General features: G+C 41.4%; 1 protein-coding gene across 2 annotated transcripts in view; it reads right to left on the reverse strand.

Moving 5' to 3' along the window:
• NBAS (NBAS subunit of NRZ tethering complex) overlaps positions 1-22648 on the reverse strand; it is a 300840-nt gene that overhangs the window by 174076 nt on the left and 104116 nt on the right. For both annotated transcript variants that reach the window (XM_040992846.1, XM_040992845.1), the window contains exons 22-26: positions 17649-17732; positions 15589-15742; positions 9366-9551; positions 8264-8437; positions 1355-1488 (exon numbers count right to left, since the gene is read on the reverse strand). In XM_040992846.1, the coding sequence (XP_040848780.1) occupies positions 1355-1488; positions 8264-8437; positions 9366-9551; positions 15589-15742; positions 17649-17732 (732 nt within the window). The remainder of the gene's footprint in view (positions 1-1354; positions 1489-8263; positions 8438-9365; positions 9552-15588; positions 15743-17648; positions 17733-22648) is intronic.

The following is a 22648-nucleotide window of genomic DNA, read 5'->3' on the forward strand; positions in this document are numbered from 1 at the left end:
AGGGATAGGACAGTGCGAAAAGGAAGAGCAAAGAGAAAACAGAAGGAGACCTTCCTGTCTGAATGTCACGCAAATGAAAAAACTGACAGGCAAATGAGAAAAATGAGAAGAACTAAGTCATTTGGTTGATGTCACAAAAGCTTAGGAGGTAGTCTGCTGGTTTTTTTCTTCAATCATTTTGTATACGTTTTTTACTATATTCTCCCAATGGAAAATTTACATTATGTACTAGATTTAAAAGGGCCATTAAATTAATGATTGTTACCTGACTTAAAAAGAATATAAATTTTATTTGCTTCAACTATGCAAGCAAAAATGTTATAAAATTTTTGGTTTAAATATAAATACAGGAAATAATAAAAGATTTTTTTTTTATTATTGCTTACATTGTATTATGTAGTACAGTTTTATAGGCGCTGGGGATTCCCCCCACCCCTTCCATACCCCTCCCCCCATGGTGGATTCCTCCACCTTGTTGCATAACCATAGTTCCAGTTCAGTTGAGATTCATTGCTTGCAAACACATGCCTAGCATAAAGTTCAGCGTCTTATTGTCCAGATAAGTTCAGTGGCCTCTTGGGGAGACCTTCTATGGTCTGAAGATAGGTCTAACAGAGTAAAGATCCGGTCAGTTAAAAGCCCCAACAAGGCCTCAGTATCAATATACAACATTATGGAATTAATTGACATAGTATTGGGTAAACAATATGTTAAAAATAATGCAAGTTCCCTTCTTCGAAACATCTGGTTAAGATTTTATTTTTATTGGAAAGTCAGATATATGCAGGAGGAAAGACAAGAGGAGAAAATCTTTGTCCACCAATTCACTCCCTAAGAGGCCACAACGTACGGAGCTGCACCAATCCGTAGCCAGGAGCCTGGAGCTGGATGGGAAGTGCAGCTGTAGGGATTAGAACCTGCATCCACACGGGATCCTGGCATGTGTGAGGGAAGGACTTTAGCCTTAGGCTACCACGCCAGCTACCAAGAGGTATATTTCAACAGCAGTATTTGAAAGAATTACCAGCAACAATTTTAGGAAAAAATGTAAGAAACCAATAAATAATCCGAATGCTTCATTAAAAACACCAGGAGTAATCACTATCATTTGTTGATGCACATTTGAAGGTGGTGCTGGTATGTTTGCTTCTCTTTCAATACGTAAGTACTAAGTTTGGTAAAAATATACAACTTAATTGTAATTACAGAACTCCCCAAATATTCAAGGAAAAGTAATAGTTTTCTTCTGGGAAACAATATTGCTGATGATTTTATTTCCTTCTATTTATTTTCTTTGTAACAACAAAACTCTCTGTAGTCACAGCTGTAAGATTCACACACTGCAGGTACTTACCCGTACCCTCTTTGTGGCAGACATTCCAGTATGTCATAGCAAAAAGAGAGCTGATCATTTCGTTCACAGCTATAGATACACTCTAGTGCGACTGCCATCAATTCGTCTTGGTCAGGAATAATTTTTTGCTGCAGCTGAAGAAAAAAAAAGAGTGGGGGAGAGAGAGATTTGTCCAAAAATATATATATACACACACACATATATACACATATACATATATACAATTATTCAGTTTTCTATATTTTGGCACACTATCAGTGGAACATCAAATAGTACAATTAATCAGACACAAAAATAAATTTTTATTTTTTTTAGCTTACAGACTTCTTCAGTCTTTAACAATTCTTAATGAAATCACATATAAATTTATGAGCCATTCAAGATAAAGTAAATGAGAAACACAATGATTAAAAGTAAATTTTTAAAAGCACTTCTAAACCCAAAACCAGTCCTATTTATTTCAATTACAAAAACATACAAAATTCCTGTACTCACTTAGACAGCACACATAGTAAAAAACAAAAAAAAAAAAAACAACTTAATATTCAGATATTTGAGAATCTATTTTATTCAGTATGCAACAAATATTACTCATCTAACTACATAGTACTGATATGTAAATCAAGTACCATATCATAGAACAGACTCCTTATTTCTTATGCAGAAAGATGGCTACTCCAGGTTGTCATTCTCTCACTCTGGGAGATCTCCGGGCTGCTTTATAGTCACTTTGTAGGACGCCCTCCAGGATCAAAAACACTGTGACAAACGCCAGGCTCTTGATTTCCTTTAGGACTCCACAATAATCATATCTCAGCTTCATTATCTATACATCCTTCAACAGACACCTTGCTTATTTCCCTATCTTCAGAAATATGAATATTACCACAACAAACATGGAAGTGTGGTGGTGAGCTCATTTCCTGTGGGGCTATGACCTAAAACAGGGTTTTGTGACGTTACATAACTCTACATTTATTCCACATGTTTTATAAAAGTTGTAACCGATCCACATTCCTTCCAACAGTGTAAAAGAATTCTCATCTCCACAACCTCACAACATGCTGTCTGAATAATTACTCATTCATACTTGTGGTTTGTAAGTACTGCTATCAAGCTGAACCTCTTTAGATAATTCAGAATAATCGTGCCATCTCAAAGTCCTCAAGCAAATCTTGAAAGTCCCTTTGGGCTGATACAATAAGATACAAACATTTTAAGGGGCATTATTCTGCTGCCATATGTGCTCGATGTACTTCAGAATAATACACAAAGTAGCTTGTATACTTAACCATTCCGAGGCTCAGCGCTGCAGCAATGCTGGTCCGTAAACCCTGTTCACTTTATCTACCAATTTCCCTACAACTATTGTACATGTTGCTCTGAATACTGTTCATTTTTTCCATCATTGTCTGATGTTATATTTTGAATATTTCTCCTCAGAAGTATTAAGTTTCCAAAGTAGAATTCTTGTTTCCTCACTCTACATCATCCTCTATTACCGCCTTCATTTTTTGATAAAAGTTCCTTCTTCATTAAGTACAACTTTGAACAATTCTCAGCTTATCTTGAAAAGTCTTTCTTACACTCATGTTTGAACAACAGCTCAACTGGGTAAAACGTTCTGGCTTAGACATATGTCATAGCAGAGCAGCTGAAACATTTTGGGGTCACAACATTTCGTCCTAGATCTTTGATGGACAAGAGAAAACCTGTATAATGCGATACAATGTTTTTATCTTACATTTATGAGATGGAAATAATCATATATTACTGAGATAAAAATAAAAAAGATAATACATATGAAATGTTTCAAACAATGCTTAGCCAAGGAAAAAAATCATTAAGTAAATAGATTAGGCTAACAATCTACCTTGATATTTAAAGACTACATATTTTCCATTATCTTCTGGTACACACTGTTGCTAATGAGTATACTTTAAGATCTGTAATTTTCTATTGAATATAATTACAGATGATTTTACAATTCTTTTTGTCTCTTTGGTTATCCTTATGTTGTCTTAGCATACGTCCAATTATATCCTGGATTTCATTTCACTTGAGGTTCTACATTTAACTCAGGTTATTTCATTAATGTTAGAAAACACTCACGGGAAATTCTACCTACTTATCATTCTTAAAATTCTTAGTAATCTTAAGTCACAAGTACTCTATCTTCAATGTCTCTTAATTCTGTATATTTTCTTGTCTTTAATTTTATTAATGTCTAAAATTATCTTCCAAAAATTAATTTTCTTAAAGAGTGTATAATATTATTCCAAATACATTCATTTAATTTTTTTATTACTATGCTTTGGATTGTAAAGTTCTACCTGGCTCTTTGTAACTTACACCTACTCTTTTTTCACACTTTCTCCATCTCAATACTGTACTTGCTTCTATCCATGCGTCTTCAGTGTCTAAAGCACACATTCCGGGAAGGAAGCAGATGGCCCAAATACTCCTGCCCGTGCCAGCAGCAGGAGACAAGCAAATAGAGCTCTCAGCTCCTGGCTTCAACCTGGTCCGATGGTGGCCACAGAGGTCATCCGGGGAGGAATTCAGCAGATGGAAGATCTTTCCCTCTCTGTCTCTCTGTCTCTCTGCTTTTCAAAAAATAAAAACTTATCAAAAATCACATTCAGGGCTGGCATTGTTAGTTTAGTGACTAAATCCTCATCTTCTAACTGCCAGAATCTTGTAATGGCGCTGGATCACATCCAGGCCGTTCCACCTCCATTCCAGCTCCCTGTTTGTGGCCCAGAAAAGCAATTAAGAACTTGAGACATTGCACCCCTGTGGGTGACCCAGAAGAGGCTCCTGGCTTCAAACTGGCGTGGCCCAAACCAGTGCAGCCACTTGGAGAGTGAACCAGTAGACAGACGATCTTTCTCTCTATATCTCCTTCTCTCTGTAAATCTGCCTTTCCAATATAAATAAATGAATAATCTTTAAAATTTTTTAAATTAAAATTGCTTTCATTTTTATTTTAGAATACCCTACATCAAATTAGCAACATCATTTTAGGGGCCTGGCACGATAGCCTAGTAGCTAATTCCTTGCCTTGCATCCACATGGTATTCCATATAAGCACCAGTTCCTATCCTGGCTGCTCCATTTGCCACTCAGTTCCCTGCTTGTGGCTAGAGAAAGCAGCTGAGGATATCCCAAGGCTTTGGGTTATCCCACCTATGTGGGATACCTGGAAGAAGCTCCTGGCTTCAGATTCCCTCAGCATCAGCCTTTGTAGTGATGGGGAAAGTGAACCAGCAGACAGAAGATTTTTCTCTTCATCTCTCCTTCTCTCTGTATATATTTGCCTTTCCAATAAAATAAATTAACTAATTTTTTTTAAAAAGTCATCTTAAAATTAAAACTGAGGACGAGTACTGCTATAGGTTAAATGTGGCCTCGGGGATGTTACAGACTCCCATCAGTTTCTGTCACAGGCCCTGGCCTGCACTTGCCATGCAGCCCCCAGGACATGCCAGGAAAGCCAGCCTAGGATGGTGAGTGCTCTCGGCTCCCTTCCCCTGGGACACCTGCACCACTGGCTCCTGGCTTGGCCTAGCCCAACCACAGTTACTGCAAGCATCCTGACATCAACCAGATAGAAGATGCCTCTCTCTCTTTCTCCTCTCCTCTTTCCCTTTCTATCTCTGTATCTGTCACATGACCTTTCAAAGAATGCATACTAAATCTAAAAAAAAAAAAGGTAATACTGCCCAGTGATATATTTTATCAAAAAAAGGACTTCGAAGATCACTGTCTTAGAAGACTGCTATAACAGTGAATCACCAATTTTTAATGGACATTTACAGCCATTGCTCCTAACATGATTTTTCTTCAGAATTATTAAAAAAAAATACTCAAAAGCACATTCCAAGATCATACCTCCAAAATTCTAATACATTAAAACCGTAATGAACATAGAACACTATTTAAAAATAAATACTCATAATTCTGGTATACAGGTGCACTCAAAAAAGATCACTACCTTCAAAGACAGAGAACAATATTAAAGAAAGGAAATGCCTTTCCTGCTCCACCTCTGTTGTCTCCACACAAAGTTCCTTACAAGTTTTATGTTGCAAAGGAGGATTCAAGCAAACAGCAATGGCTCAAAATCAAACAGCAGTTTAAGGTGTTACCAAAAAAAAAATGTACAAGATAGATTTTTTTTACACTATTAACCAAATGCAGCGATCGTGTAGGTATACGTTTCTAGAGTCAGCTCCATAACTGATTCTGACCAGCTCTACCACTGGTGCTAAGCATTTGCTCTCCTCCTCCTGCAAGAGGATTCTGCTCAGCAGCGTTAATATCAGGCACCAACATGAGCCTTTCCACAGCCTGTGAAATGCAAAGAAGTTACCAGAACCACTTCTGAGCTAAAGCTTCCAAAGTCACTGTGCAGCTGCTTGAATCACCAAATGAACAAGAAGGAATACAGTAGAAGCCAACCAAGCTGACAGTACACTTGTGAAAAATGAATGTATGCTGCTGCAAGCACACAGATTAGAGGTCATTTGTTAAAGCAGTGTAATTTACAATAAGCTGACATCTAGACAAATTATTGCTCCTGCTACACTATTGTAAACACTTTGTGTACAGCTCATGGCACATCTGGGGTACACTCTTTTAGCAAACAATCAAGTGAAATACAAACAATATTCTGAGTACAATCCTAGTAAGGCAAACAAATATAATGAAGTGATGAGAAGCACCTTAATGAACCCCAGATCCAGTCGTTTATCTGCCAAAATGTGCTGAATCCTTGCTGTCTGCTACGCACCATTGTAACCATCAGTACTTAAAGAGCAATGAGATACAAAGCACATATATAGGATGTAATACAATAAAATATAAACCAATACTTCCAACACAGGATAATGAAAGCTATCACAGAGGCAAGGACAAAGACCTGTAATATCAAAAATAAGTCAAAACAGGTTTTGCAGGAAAGAGGCTCTTGAAAAACAGAATCTTGAGTGATAGACAAGTATTCAGAAAGGGGGAGTCAGCATTCCAAGCAAAGGAAACAGCCTGTAAAGCACAGAGAGAAATGTTGGATCCTTCAGGGCAAGAGCTAAAATGTCTAGTGTGAGTTGCCTACCACACGCACGGATAGCAATACAGCTGACCAGGAGACAGATTACACACGCGGGCCAGGGATGAGGGCATCCCCTATGGGAGCCAGCTCAAAGCTCCGCCACTTCCTTCTAATCCAGTTATCCAGTTCTCTGTATATGGCCTGGAACAGCAGCGCAAGATGGGGCCCCTGCACCCACGTGGGAGCCCCAGGAGAAGCTCCTGGGTTCAGAGTCTTCCATTTCAGATCGTGGCAGCTACTTGGACAATCACCCAGTAGGTAGATCTCTCTCTCCCTGTCTGGATGTCTAACTCTGCCCTCAACCAATTAGATAAATCTTGTCTTAATATGAGAAAGAGACAGAGAAGAAAGAAAAAAGGGAAAAAGAGAAAGAAGGTAGGAGAGAAAGGGAGTGAAGAGGAAGTGAAGGGAGAGGAGGAGAGAGAGAGAGAGAGAAAAGGGTAAAGAAGGGGAAGGGGAGGAGAGGAGGGATGCGAGAAAGCGAGAAAGCAAAGAAGAAAGGAAGGAAGGGAGGAAAGAGAAAGAAAGAATAAAGGAGGGGAGGAGGGAGAGAGAGATGAAGGCAGGCAGGCAGGCAGGAAAGGGAGTGAGGTAGCAAGGGAGGAGGGAATGAAAACAGCAAAGCAGCATGCAATGCAGGCTACTTCTGAGAGCCCGATGTTTTCTTAAAGGGAACAGTAAGCCACAGGAAACTCTCCATAGATTATGCCACAATTAAGTCTTGGTTAAAGGAAGGTAACACCAGGAGAGATACAGAGGCTCAGGCTGGAAAGGAACAGCCAGGCGGCCTGCCTATGGTTCCCACTAATCTACCCCTAAAGTACAAACTAGAATACTAAGTGGAAACTGCTTATGAGAACATGTAAATTTTCATAAACAAAAGCAGAGATATTTCTGACATACGATCTGCCTTCTTCTAAACCTAGACTCTGACTGCATCCATTTCCTTGCATTAACTCGAAGCCTTCAAGAAGGGTTTGTTTGAATCCCAACCTCACCTTTTAAATCTTACTACAAAGTCATTTCCTCAACTATGTCACCTTGCTTGCATCTTCTGTGTTAGAAAGGAAGCCACTACCTCTGGAAACAACGCGTCTGGTCTACAGTTACATCAAGAAGTTTCTCACAGGGATTCAGCAAAAATGAATTAACATACGAAGGTATAAACAGAGTGTCTTAAGGAAATGTAAACTGTAATATGAATAATTACAAAATAGCCTGTGAGAACCTAAAAAGAATTTCCTAAATATATTCAACGTCTTCAAAGGCAAAAGCCCTGTCTCTGCCTGTGTGGATAGCAGCATGAAGCACAATCGCTACAGACATGTGGAAGCAGAGCTGCACACTTGAATCCCGTTTCCTCCACAGGCTGAGCTACCCTGGGCGGTCACCCAACCACCTCATGTCACACTTTCCCTGCTCTGCAATACTAAGACGGTGCAAGCAGCGACCTCACAGGACTCTTAAGGTCTAATGCTTGTAATGTGCCCAATTGGGAATTCCACACCCACTATCAGTCTTCATAGTGGCACAAATGCCCAACACACTGTAGTTTAGGAAAACATAATAAAAAGCACAATAACAATAAAATCTCCAGAATGATTCAAGAAAGTATCATGAGTTTCCAAAAGATGTATGCTTCGCCACTGAACCATTACTAAGAATTATATAGCAACCATTTCTTTTTCTGTTTTAAGGGAAATTATGTGCCAACCCTGTTACAGAAACATGTGAATAAAAACTAATTCTGTATGAAATAAAATGCAGAGAATTTCAGGAAGTTAGCCTATACTTACATCTGGTTTGGAATGTTGAAATATCTTCAGGGGAAATTTTAGGTCCCCTTTAGCCAAAGTTACTAAATATTCTTTCAATAGTTTCCTGGCCACACCAGGAGACTGCTTCTCACAGCGATGAAGAAAGGGCACCATCCATTGGTAGGCACTGGTCACATATTTATCCTCAGAACACTGCAAGTAAATTAACCAAAATTAACAAGCATTTGATAACACTGAAATCTTTTTATATTAAACAACAGTTCTATAGCTTATCAATGAAGAAACTGAAAGTCCAACACCCTTTAAAAAACAGTAATCTAATGTAGACTGGCAGGCAGCCACAGAACACATCACTTTGTATCTGGGCTTGGGAGACCTAACAGCGCTAACACATCACTTGGCCCATCTCTCAGCCCGTAACCCGCCTGGGGTAACACACAGCCTAGGCTCAGCTCTGGAAGAGAAACATACTGCAGCCACTCAGTCACGAACTCCAGAGCATTCCACACAAAAAGGCTGTGGTAAGGAGAGCCAAAAGATCTCAGACCCACGCAGAGTGACAGACGTTAAGCAGAGGTGGACCGTAAGAATCCATTCTCATCTACAAAAGAAGCAGAGTTCGTCCCGTCCTCTTCCTCTCTGCACTGCTCCACACCTGCACATCCACCTCCACCAAACTCCCAGTGACACACAGAAGGTTACTCGGTGTCCCGACAATTATACAATCATTGCCTGGGAAAAGCCTCTTAACCACTGTAATCATAAAGCCAATATGTCTTCCTTACATAACTGCACAGGTCTCTGAACTCTAATACCTTTTGCTAAGCCACTGAAACATATAACTGGGAATTTTAGCACAATGGAACACTGCAGACAAGGTTAACAGAATGACTAGTTTGTTCAGAAACAAACTACACCAGGAGGAAATAAAAACATTTTACAGGTAAAACTAAAGGGTAAAACTTTTTGTATGTTTTCAGGAATTCAATTCTTTAAAAAGGCCAAAACTCTGTCCTTCCGTTCCCAGTTTCTCCAGCTTGAAGGACATTTATCTTTCTTCTGAGACATTTTAATCAACGTGTACTGGGAATGCCGAAAAGAAAACTAAAGTAAAACCTACACTGTCCATCAGTAACCTCAGCTTGTCAATGTCTTTCATCTGCTGGAGTTCCTTCAAGGTTAAGGTTAAGTCACAACCAGCTTCATACACCAATGTTTCCAGCGTAACCAAATTATCACAGAGAACCAGCAAGCCAGGAATATTCCGCTCCATTCCAAGTCGAATAAGTGACAGTGCACAGTCAACCTAAAATTGAAAAATGACAATAAGTTCCTGAGTATTACACATTTCTCATAGATTCTAAAATAAAAACCTCCAGTATAAAAACTCCCTTTTCAAAGACATTATTAGTAACACATTTTGATTTATTTACCAAATATATAAGAATCAAAATGTTTTGGAAGAATCGGTCATTCAGGAATACTGAGACAAATAAGAGAAACAAAACCACCTTAACGATACAGAGCACTGCAACTTACAGAAACCTATTTAATTCTCACAACATTATCTGAACAGGGAAAGCAAACAGCAAAACTGGCAATAAAAAATCAAAATGTCAAATTAGCCTTCTCTTCACTGAACCACTGCGTCTCCAAAAAGCATGCCTGTTCTCGGGCTTTCCTTTTGTATTCGTGTGTAATAAACGTCCTTTCAAAGTGCCTCATTCATCTAAGACATCCAGTAAATAACTGCTGAATAATTAAGATTAAAAGGGCTTTTTTTCTCAATTCAAATACTTAGCCTTCACCAGAAGAAAACCAAGAATGATTTCCTCCACTTACTCCTATTTCTTTTTAAATTTTTAATTATTTATTATTTGAGAGACAAAGTGAGACAGAGAGGAAGACAGAGAAAGACATCTTAGATCTTACGTGCGGTCTCATTCCCCAAATGGCTACAGCAAACAGGACAGGACGCCCCGAAGCCAGGAGCCCAGAACTTAAGAATCCTACATGGACAGCAGGGATCTAAAGGGCCATGTTCTGCTGCTTTCCCAAGCGCATTACAGGGAGCTGGGTCAGAAGCAGGGCAGCAGGGACTTAATGCAATACTCACTAGAGAAGGCAGATCCTGTTGGAGGTGGCTTAATGTACTGTGTCACAATTCCAGCCCCAAACCCTATGGCCACAGCACATGCCATCAAACACTAAAAGCGGCAGTGGGGACAGGCCTAGTGGGAGTTACTGGAGACCATCTCAACTAGGCCACAGCACTGGCTGCTGTGTGTGTAATGATGGGGCCTATGGTGGGCTGGGCTGGCAGGGTAGCAATACCCATTGGTTCATGGGAAAGAAGGTGCTGGGGCAGAACCAACCAGGCACTGTACCCACGGGTGTGTATATAAAGACAGGATCTCTGGTGGGCTGGGATGGCGGGGTGGCAGCACCCACTGGTTCACACGAGGGATGGTGCTAGGGGCAGAACTGACCAGGCAGCTGCACCCACTGGTGTACATGTTGGCTGGTACCGCTGAAGGACCAAACCTGACCCACATTAGCTGATGCACCTAAGACTTAAGTTTGAGGTCACCTCATGCAAGATTTCTTGGGGGCTCCCTGACTGCATGACTAGAATCAAACCCTGGCCAAAGGAAAAATCACAACACATACAGTGCAGAATACTAGAGAAAAAAAAAATTTAAGCTGTCTGGGAATGATTCCAGACTGTTTAAAAAAAAAAAAAAACACTTCAACTTCAAAAAGCACCTCAGTTTATCTCAAAATTGTCATGCTCCGTCTTGTTTGTCTTAAGCCTGAAAATTCCCCGTACAGGCCACCACTTGTCACCGCCCAGCAGCGACACTGAAATGACCAGGCATAATGTGAGGGTCTGGGAAAAGCCGGAACGGCAACCTGACCTTTCACTGCCAAAAGCGGCTGCGTTCAAACCCTTCTCTACACTGCCCCTTTTCCCAATGGCCTTAGCTTTCCTCCCCGCTTCTCCAGCCCTCTCTCCGCCACTCTTCTTCCCGTTCTTCTTCGTTCTTCCTGTATTTTATGCTGCATTTCTCTGTTCTTGTCCCCTTACTTAGGTCTTACTGCTTCTGTACCACTTTTGTATCCCTCTCTTCTCCAGCCCTCTCTCCACCACCCTTCTCCCGCCCGTCGTTCTCCACGTCCCGTCCTTCTCCACGTCCCGTCTTTCTCCATCGTCCCTCTCCTCTTGCTCCAGTCCTCGTTCCTTTCCCCATCTGTCTTCCGCTGCCCTATTCTCATTCTGGCCTTCGTTCTCCTCCCAGTCTTTCTCCGTTATCCCAGTCTTTCTCGTCGTAGTGCCTCGTCTTTCTCGTCGTCATAGTCGTCCATCCTCCTAGCTTTTACCAGCTACTTTTATATCGTTCTCCAACAATCACTTCTCCCCATGGGTCCACTTTGAGCTATGTGATAGGCCAGTAGCAATGACATAACCACAGCAAGGGCATTAGCCTATCCCTGTGACTTCCTGTTTACCTGATGGCAACACTAACTCTGCCTCCTGGCCCTGGGCCAGCCGCCATCTTGCAATGGACCTCCCCAATCCCAGGAGTGGCTTTAGTCCTCCCCCACCGCCCCCCTCTACTCCCCACAGAAAATACTGTCAGAGCACTTTTAGGTGTGCAGCATAATTAGGCAGAGAATAAACAGTACACGTCTTCCATACTGCACACTTCCTGCTCCATTCCCACTGCCCCACCGAGCTGCCACACTGTGAGCTCGCCGACCTACCAAGTGCACTTGTCAGGGCCAAGGAGCATCCTGAGCAGCACAGCTTCCGGCACTCAGGAGTTGCATTCAGGTTCCTCCATATAAATAGCTGCTCATTTACCTTCACCATTTACCTTCATCTATACCCAAGGACCCGAGTAATCCACTATTCCAAGCCCGTCTTGGTGAGTGACAGAGTACACCGCTCAAATGTGAGGTGCAAACAGCAGGGGGCATGTGCAGTGGGCAAAAACAGCACATGAATTCTCAGGCTATTCTGCTCAATATTGTTTTTCTGAATCTAAAGCTCTCCTAAAAAATAAAATGTATACTTAAACAACAGCAAACTACGAAAAGAAAAAATGTGAGTTTATTTTGCACTCCATATGGTAATTTCTTTCAGTGTAATCAAAAACAAAAGTAGGACCTGGTGCAGTAGTAGCCTAGTGGCAAAAGTCCTCACCCTGAATGCACTGGGATGCCCTATGGGCACCGGTTCAATTCCCAGCAGCCCCACTTCCCATCCAGCTCCCTGCTTGTGGCCTGGGAAAGCAGTTGAGGACAGCCAAAAGCCTTGGGACCCTGCACCCATGTAGGAGACCCAGAAGAGGCCCCTGGCTCCTGACTTCAAACTGGCTCTGCTCTGGCTTGGAAGTTAATGCAACAGATCCAGCCACAACATGGGCCATCTGCTTCCCACACTCATGTGCCTGCCATATGGTGTCCCTGCATTTCTGACCCACTGCCTCCTAACCTAGTACTAAAGGAGGAGACAATGGCTCAAGTATCCTAGTCTCTGCTATGCACATGGAGACACAGTTGCACTTTCTAGCTCCTGGTTCCAGCCTGGCTCATCCCTGGATATTACAGGGCATTTGGCAACCTCTCTCCTTTTCTCTGTTGCTCTAACACTGAAATAAATAGACAGATTAGACATAAATACAAATATAGTATATGCTGTATCTGTATGTTCAGCAAAGAAAACACCAAGAAGGGTTTGGTGCTGCAGAATAGCTCACTAAGCTTCCATCTGTGATGTTGGCCTTCCACATGGGTGCTGGTTCAAGTCCCAGCTACTCCACTTCTGCTCCCACTCCCTGGGTATGGCCTGGGAGTGCAGTGGAGGATACCCCAAGTGCTTGGAACCTTGCACTTACATGAAAGATCCAGAGAAAATTCCAGTCTCCTAGTTTACAGCCAGCCAAGCTCTGGCTGTTGGGTCAATTTAGGGAGAAAATCAGTGAATGCAAGATCTATCTATATTTATTTTCTCTGTGCAACTCTGCCCTTAAAAATAAGAAAAAATCTCAGAGGAAAACACCAAGTATTCAAACAAAACTGGTCTATTAAAAAAGTTCTTTCTGCTTATTAGCCAGAGGTAGTAATTAAACACACTTGCAAAATTTTCGTAAGTCATATGATGCCTCTGGAATATTAAAGATATCTAGGTGCATGCTATGACAACCTATGCCTGAGACAATTGTGTCTCTTTGTCTCACTCCATCAATTGTTCCCAGGCCAGTTATTACAGTACCAGAGTAGTACTTGGCTTCAGGTACCCAATATGAACTGGTAATTTCCAGATAGATGCTATTGTCCTCAGATGGTAGTTCTCAAGGGAGAACTGCCCATAAGGAAGCCCCAAATATGTGCACAGTATCATCACAAGAATGAGTGGAAAGGGCCGGAATGCCAGACTTGCACAAGGCGCAGCTCTATCCTGCACAAGCCACACAAAAGCCTCACGACACCTGTCAAACTCAAACCCTAAACAGCACGGAACTGTAAACAGCACGGAACTGTAAACATCACGGAACTGTAAACACGGAACGCCATGGAACTTAAATTCTTTTTCATTCATTTCAATTTGCCCTGCCTTTTAAAATAATGTAGCTAAAACCAAGGGAATATTTTACTTTCTTTTGTTGATAATTATACCTGACAGTAACTTGTGGCATTTCTCCCAATACTACACAGCTCAGTCTGTTAGCAGCATCACCTATCTTCTTCAAACTATTCTCACTGACTTGATATCCTAGTATGGTGGATCAATCTAGTTCATTCATTACATAGTACAGATAAAGTCGTTATACTGATTTTTGAAAATCATTTCTGCTGATAAAACATTCAATTCATAACTCTTGTGACAGGGTGGGAAGAAAGCATGGCAATACAAAATATTTACTAAAAATATTTTCATATTTAAATAAGTATTTAATAAACAAATATTTAATAATTTTAATATTTTATATTTTGTTTAATAAAATAAGTATTTTATATTTATGTACAAATAATTTTACTAAAAAATCTGAGTCTTAAAACAATTCTGAGTCTGAGCAAAATCACTTTTTAAGATTTATACATCAAGCTTTGATTCAGATTTGTGTAAATGACCACTTTTATACAGACATAGCTTTTGTCTGGCTCTACAACCAAGCTGCTCACTTTATACTCTAAAGACATCAGAAACCTGGAAAGGCAATCAAACACTCTTGACCTTCAAAGAAAAAGTCAGAGCTAGAACAGTGCCATCAATTCCGGAAAGTACTTTATCTTCAAACTGACAAATATTAAACACACAAAAAGGATTAAGCAGGAATTCAGGAGAGCTGTCCCATGAAAACACCTGGCAGTGCCAGATATACCATGTAGTAACTGAAACAGTTACATGTTACTTCCCCTCCAGCCTGTGGAGTGAGTCCTCTTGTCTAATGAAAGACTGATGCCAGGACAGGTAGCCAGAATCAGAATACAACTAGAAAGCAAAGTGCAATCACAGGCTGGACCCTACAGGAGACTTGACAGTGCACTCCGTCACTGCTCTGAAATGAGATGAAGACAACTGCTGCTTAGCACCACAGTCAGCGGGCAGCTTCTGCTACAACAGTCTAAGAACTCATCCCATGAGGACGATAAGGCACAGAACAAAATGGGCAACAGGACAGAGTCACACACTCCATTAGTCTCAGAGCAAGATCAGTATTCAAATACCACAAAAATAGTACTATCAGCTAGCTGTCTGACACAGCTGTTACGCATTTCCATAAAGGTACAGAACTGGAAGAAATTAGCAGAGTTGAGGAAAGCATCAGAAACAGCTTTGCAGCTCACATGTTAGATTCTGAATAACTTTCATATATTTATTTCCTATGCAAAAATCCACAACAAAAGCTTCTAAAAACAAAGAAAAAAATGTTGATTAGGAGTCAGCCCAATGGTTCAACAGGCTAATCCTCCACCTTGTAGAATCACCATTCCATATTAGTGCCAGTTCTAGTCCTGGCTGTTTGACTTCCATTCCAGCTCCCTGCTTGTGGCCTGGTAAAAAACAGTGGAAGGTGGCTCAAGTCCTTAGGCACAGCATCCATGTGGGACACCAAGTTCCTGGCTCCCAGCTTCGGATCAGCTCAGTTCCAACCACTGCAGCCATTATGAAGTGAACTAGCTGATGGAAAAATCTTTTTCCTCTCCTCTCTGTAAATCTTTCCAATAAAAATAAAGAAATCTTGCAAATTACATTGTCAGCAGCCAAGAGATGCACTGAATCCCAAGGGTCAAGCACAGCACGCTGCATCACCACGCAGCCGTCTTTCCCTCACCTGTCCGGAATAGTGTTCTATCTCTGCAGCCCTGCTCTGGTACCAGTCCATGACGCTCTCGACGGTGAGCGAGGCCGTCCTGTAACTCAGCAAGGCAGGCTGCGCAGTGTACAAGAATTCACTTTCATCCTGGCAGTTCGGCTCGACAACAATTCTGAAACATATAAAGGAAGCCAAGAATGACCGACTAGTACGCTGTGGAAAATGTACCATGCTGGCAAAGAAAGGAGCAAAGACAGGGTAAGAACAGGCTAAGGACACAGGGGGTCGTGTATTTCTACATATGTGTATACTTTTCCCTGCACATGATTGCTCACTTAGAGGAGAAACACAAATTTTTAGGGTGCTTAATTTATTTTTCAAATGATTCCCCTAACTTAATGGATAACAAATTAAAACAACTGTGCCAGGCCTGGTGTGATACCCTAGCGGCTAAAGTCCTCGCCTTGAATGCGCTAGGATCCCCCATGGGCACTGGTTGTAATCCTGGCAGGTCCCACTTCTCATCCAGCTCCCTGCCTGTGGCCTGGAAAAGCAGTCAAGCCCTGGGACTCTGCACCTGCGTGGGAGACCCAGATGAAACTCCAGACTCCTGGCTTCGGCTCAGCTTCAGTCATTGTGGCCACTTGGGGAGTAAATCAACAGACAGAAGATCTATCTTTCTGTCACTCCTCCTCTCTGCATATCTGACTTTGCAATAAAAATTAATAATTTTTTTTAAAATGTATCAAAGTTGTTAACAAAATCAAAATCGCCTGGGAAAATTCAAGACCCCACACACACTCGGGAGTCCTGCAGTTACTAACTCAGAAACACCTGTGAGGGCCAGCCAGCCCAAGTTCAGGGAAAGTGGTCACCAGGAACTCCAAGCACAACCGATTAAGAAATCTTGTTCTCAATGGTCCAAAAAACTAAGAGCAAATGGCCCTTGTTTACATGGACAGACCCCACTGGCTGCAGTAGGACAGGACCATATGGACAGCTGCACAGCACACCTCCACTGCAATGCCCGCCCACCCCAAGGAAAAAGAGCTCTCAGCACGATGGACACCGTGTAACAGCCTGAGACTCACATATTGTGAGGAGTTTCTACGAAAGCCAACTGTCCTAAGGAATAAAAACAACACAAAAGAAACTGATCTAAGAAATTGTAGGTGGCTGAGGGAAAAGGCTGTGTTCCACTGCGACATTCCCTGGACTGAGGAAAGCCCGAGGGCAGAGCAGGAGGAGTCACAGGGACTCGAGGAGCACAACTGAAGTCGACTGTAAATGCCCAGATTCTCATTGAATGAATCAATGAAGCTCATTGCTTCATTCTGTACTACGCCTAACAGCAAGGAATCCAGGAACTGCCTAGCTCAATTCACAGGCGCCCTAACTGAACACACAGGCACACAGCACAAACCTCTGGGCCCAAGCAGGGAAAACACAGGAGGAGACGACAGCAGAGCCTGTGCCTGGCTCAGAGGCGTTCCTCCCGGGCACATTCACACCCCACACCCGCAGCCCTCCTCCGCAGCACCAGAGGGCTCCACCTCCACTCCAAGGAAACACTTACAGAAATACAAATTTAAACTGAATCAAGAACAAAATTGCAGGTACAGCATCTATGACCCCACCTAGGAAACACTAAGCTGTTAGCACGAAAAACTGAGAGAGACCATCTCAGAATGAAAACAGCTGCAGTAAGAATCGCTCAGGGCCCGGCGCGACAGCCCAGTGGCTCAATCCTCACCCGGCATCAAGCAGCACCCCACAAGGGAGGAGCCTTCCCTCTGCCTCTCCTCCATAAATCTGATCGGTCTTTCCAATAAAGACAAACAAATCAAATCAAAAAAATTATAGTGTATTTTTTTTAAAAGAATCACTTTCAAAGCAATGCTTTGGCAGTGTTTAACATTTTCCCATTAAAAAATATTTAATTCAGTCAGAAGTGTCTTTTAAACACCTCCTGCACCCTTTCCAAACCAGGGAAGTCCAGCAAATACAGCAGCACAGCGCACGCATGGCTCTCACTGCGCCCAGCCACAGAGAGCCCGCTGCAGCCTGGGGCCACTGACCTGCACTCCAGCTCCTCACACCAATCTTTAGCTCGGTGTCGACGTTCATGCCAAGGAATGATGGTCAAGGTGTCACCACTACGACTTAAATTGGAGGAAACAAAGGAAAGAAAATATTATTATTTTGAATACATGATATCTCAATGATTAGCCACACAAGGAATACTACGCAAAAAAGCAAATCTACAGATTCACTAGACAAAATCTGAAGTACTCCATGATCTTAGATAGCATATAAATGAGAAATAATTTATCACTGGTTTCCTCTAAATTATAACATGTTTCAGAAAGAAAGGGAAACTGCAAGTACTGAATTTCACAAGAAATTTAAGTAAGTATGTGTTCATTCACACACATGAAACTAACAAGAGACTGTATTATATATATATATATATATCCTTTTTCGAAAATTTAATTTATTTATTTGAAAGGCAGTTACATACAGAGGAAGAGACAGAGCAAGCCGTCAGTCCACCGCTTCACTGCACAAACGGCCCCCACAGCCTGAGAGCCGAGAGCCGCAGCCAGAGCTCCCACGTGGGCACAGGGCCTTGAGCGTTTCGGTCATGCCCTGCTGCTGTCCCAGACACACCAGCAGGGAGCTGGATCACAAGCGGAGCAGCTGGGACTCTGGAAACGGTGGCACTGCAGAGGTCGGCCCTGCCCGCTACACTAGAAAACCGCCCCTGTATAACTCCTAATGCCAAGAGAAGTGGTGCCCTGTCCAAACAGGTTACAACGTCTGAGCAGTGCTGCCTGTGAGTACTCTCTGGCGTCACAAAAAGGGCCGACATCTGTGCTCTCCAGCAACTACCAGCTACATGTACACACAGTTAGCAACTGAAATATAACTACTGATATTATAAAAGTAAATTTTAACTGCATTAAACTTTGAGTCTACAATATTGGATAATACAGTACTAAAGAGTGGAGGAATGTTCTGCAGGGTGAAAATTACCAGACAGAAAAAGAAAACCTATGGGCGTGGGGAGAAGAGGGGCTGATTGGATGTAACTGAGCATATCAGAAATGCAAAGTGAGGTAAACACAGCAGGATAATACAGCCAAATTGGGAGATTAAGAGAAGCGAACCTGTGATAAGCCATCAGTCTCACAAAAGCCTTCCAAGTGAACACTTTATACACTACCTCTATGGTCTCTTTAAGCTCTAATATTGAGAAATCTATAAAAACTCAATCATTTTCAATATAGAATTATACCAAACATTTTTTGATGAACACTAACTTCAGTTGTCTTGCTTTTATGCTATTACAATAAAAAGATGTTTCTCTTGGGCCTGGCAGAATAGCATAGAGGTTAAAATCCTTGTCTTGAACATGCCAGGATGCCACATGGGCACCAGTTTCAATCCTGGCAGCTCCACTTCCCATCCATCTCCCTGCTTGGGGCCTGGGAGCAGTGGAGGACAGCCCAAAGCTTTGGGACCCTGCACCATGTGAGAGACCTGGAAGAAGATCCTAGCTCCTGGCTTCAGTTCAGCACAGCACCTGGTGTTGCAGTCACTTGGGGAGTGAATCATCGTACGCAAGATCTTCCTCTCGATCACTCCTCCTCTCTGTATATCAGACTTTGCAATAAAAATAAATCTTTAAAAAAAAATCTTTTAAAAAAATGTTTCTCGGGCCCAGCGCGGTGGCGCAAGTGGTTAAAGGTCCTCGCCTTGCACGCCCGGGATCCCATACGGGCGCCGGTTCTAATCCCGGCAGCCCCGCTTCCCTTCCAGCTCCCTGCCTGTGGCCTGGGAAAGCAGTCGAGGACGGCCCAAAGCTTTGAGACCCTGCACCCGCGTGGGAGACCCGGAAGAGGCTCCTGGCTTCGGATCGGCATAGTATCGGCCCGTTGCGCTCACTTGGGGAGTGAATCATCGGACGGAAGATCTTTCTCTCTGTCTCTCCTCTCTGTATATCCGCCTTTCCAATAAAAAAAAAAATAAAAATAAATCTTTAAAAAAAAAATGTTTCTCTTATATTCCTAAATGTCAATAGAAGTATTTTCTTGAAAGTATCATAACCCCAGCAAATGATACTTTCATGATTAGAGTTTATGAAATACACTTTGTACTGTAATACTTCATATATGTTTGAAATTAGGATGGTGAAGAGACTGGTCTTCATGTTAAAAAAATATATATATTAAACCAATGATGGATTTGAAAGCAGAAGAAGAAAGCCAACGAGGTAGGGAAGGGGCAGTGACGATCCATCCATCAGCAGGACAGCCTTTGCAGTTATTAATGGGGCAAATATCCAAAGTAAAGGCGATCTACAAGGAATATCACACAGGCTGACCGCACGTATACCACAAACAATGTACACCACACAGGCTGACCGCACGTATACCACAAACAATGTACACCACACAGGCTGACCGCACGTATACCACAAACACAAGGAAACTTGGAAAGTTATTATGACCCTTGTAAGTAAAGCAGACACTATACATGGAGCATAACAGATATAAGTTTATACTAAAATGATTAGGAATGGCATGAAATTTGCAGCAAAAGAACACTTAGCATTTATAGATTAGAAAACTGCAAAATTTTGTTATCTTTACCAAACAGAAATAGGTAGGAAAATATTCCTGTTTTTATCAAAAGACAATAAAAACAAGTTCTGCTCAAAGGTGCATTCCATAAGGTAAGCCGGAAATCTGAACAAAGAATACCTGCTGCATTTTCAAGGCACAGAACAGGCGGACTATTTCCATTAAATGTGCTGATTACCTCTGACAAAACAATGATATTGAGACAGTATTATTATTGCATTCCTACATCAGCAACAGTGCACAACAAGGGTCCTTAACATACTGGGCTATGCCATGGACCAGATGGCATGCAAGGCGTTCGCCATCCAACAGCCTCAACTCAGCCCTTTTGGTCTTACAGTGCAGGTAAATCATCACTCTCTTGTAGAATGAGAAAACTAAGAAGACCTAAGTTATCTTGTCGGTCATCACAAAACTACTAAATGACAGAGATGGAATTAGAACACTCAAGTAATTTTAAGAATAGCTGAACACTTTTAGGTAGTATTCTACATAATATATTAACAAATTCCAGCCATATTTCCACCATTTCCCTAGTTCATATGGATTATGCAGAACGTGACTGGGGTCTTCACAGGACTTAACTCAGCCAGTCCATTAAGAACCAGTTTCATGCACATTTGAAGGATACATTAAAGCTCAGATATATGCATGACTGACAGGTTACTAGTCTAATGAAACAAATCCTTAGCAAATGGGATTTAATTTTAGACCTAATCACTAATGTTTATGCAAAAAATTTTAATCTTAAAAAAAAGTTACGCTTATTCCCTTTCTTATTGGATATATTTACAAAACAATCATTCTAAACCAAGTTTTCAAAGTTTACGTTGTTCCCTATAAACACAACCTTAAGTCCTGTATGAAATAAGTTAGGTAAAACAATGACCCATTAACATTGAGGGCTGTGTAAAGTTTGGTTAATTCCAAAATTTAACTTTATTTCTAAATGCAAATAAATACAAAACTGAATCTATGTAAACTTTATTTCTTATTATTCCATTTTCTTCCCAATATGCTTAGGGTGCCTTAAAATTTAAATGTAACATACCCACTTAAAAAGGAATTACATTGTGAACTTTGAATTATCTTTTTATAAAACAATACTACTTTTGCTTAATTTTAGGACTTGTTGTATTGGAATATAGTTAAATATATTGCTTCATTCCAAAAAAAATAAACTAAGCTGATTTTATCTGATTTAATCTGATTTTATCTGTCAAGCAAAAAAGAAATGAATACAAGTTCCATTATAGTCAACAATTTTGTCATCAGTTACTTTTCACAGCAAAATAAGTGTTTTATTTCAAAGAAATTTTATTTTAAAAACCGATTTCCAGAAAGTTCTATCATTTCTGTTTTTTTTTGGGGGGGGGGCATGGAAACAAAAGGCAAAAACAAAATAGTACACTGCCACTAACTGCCTCCTGTGATACACTGCTCTAACATGAAGCTTTATTTATTTCCCTCATTTGTCACAGGACAAAATGCTTCTGTAAATAAAGACAAAAAAAAGCAAAAAAATAACTTAGGCCTAAATGTGTAACTACACTGCAGCTACCATCACCAAAGAAACTGATCTGAATCTCAATGGGAAGCTAGGCAAGAAGGCAGTTACTATTCCTAAAATCAAGTCAGAAATAAGTTCTCCAACGGCACTGTTCAGAGTTCTCTTCTGGACGCTGAAGATTGAATTCTGCTGTAAATAACACAGGAAACAAACCAGAAACAAATGTGCCATTCAGAAATTAAGCAGTGTCTCAGATTCTAGCGGTATGTGTAACAGAAGTGATAACAAAAGGTTCGAATATTTGGATTCTCTTCCTCCCACCAGCAGTCCACTACCAGGAGCCAAGCCAGCTCGTCTATTTAATACATACTGTAGTATTACCTGCTCCAATAAAGACAACACCAAAGCAAATTTTTTCGATTCTCATCTGTAATAACTAGATGTGTGCCCCTAAAGTTCTAACCTCTGAGTCAGAACAGTGACTCCAGCCTGCACTGATGATTCAAGATCTACTTTACGAAAATAGTTAATACCAGATTCCTAGTTGTATCAATGATTAGATTTACAAAGACGACTTAACTCAATGTACTTACACCATGCTCACTAAAATGACACTGGGTCCATGCAATAACTCATAAACGGGAAATATATGTAAGGTGTTGGACAGAGCAGTTAAGTTGCCGCTTGGAATATCTGCAGCCCACCCTGGGGTGCCTGGCTGGATGCCTGGTTCCACTCCCATCTAGTGTCCTGCTGAAACACAGCAGGTTGCTTGGTCTCTACTATGCACGCAGGAGACAAGAACTGACTTCTCAGTTCCTGGTCTGACCTGGCCCAGCACCACCTACTACAGATACTGGGGAGAGCAACACCACAGGTACATCCACTCATTCTCACCAATTCATTCATATTCTCTCTCTCT

The sequence above is a fragment of the Ochotona curzoniae genome, unplaced genomic scaffold (assembly GCF_017591425.1).
Source record: "Ochotona curzoniae isolate NIBS_2020 unplaced genomic scaffold, NIBS_Ocur_1.0 contig_883, whole genome shotgun sequence".
Classification (NCBI taxonomy): domain Eukaryota; kingdom Metazoa; phylum Chordata; class Mammalia; order Lagomorpha; family Ochotonidae; genus Ochotona; species Ochotona curzoniae.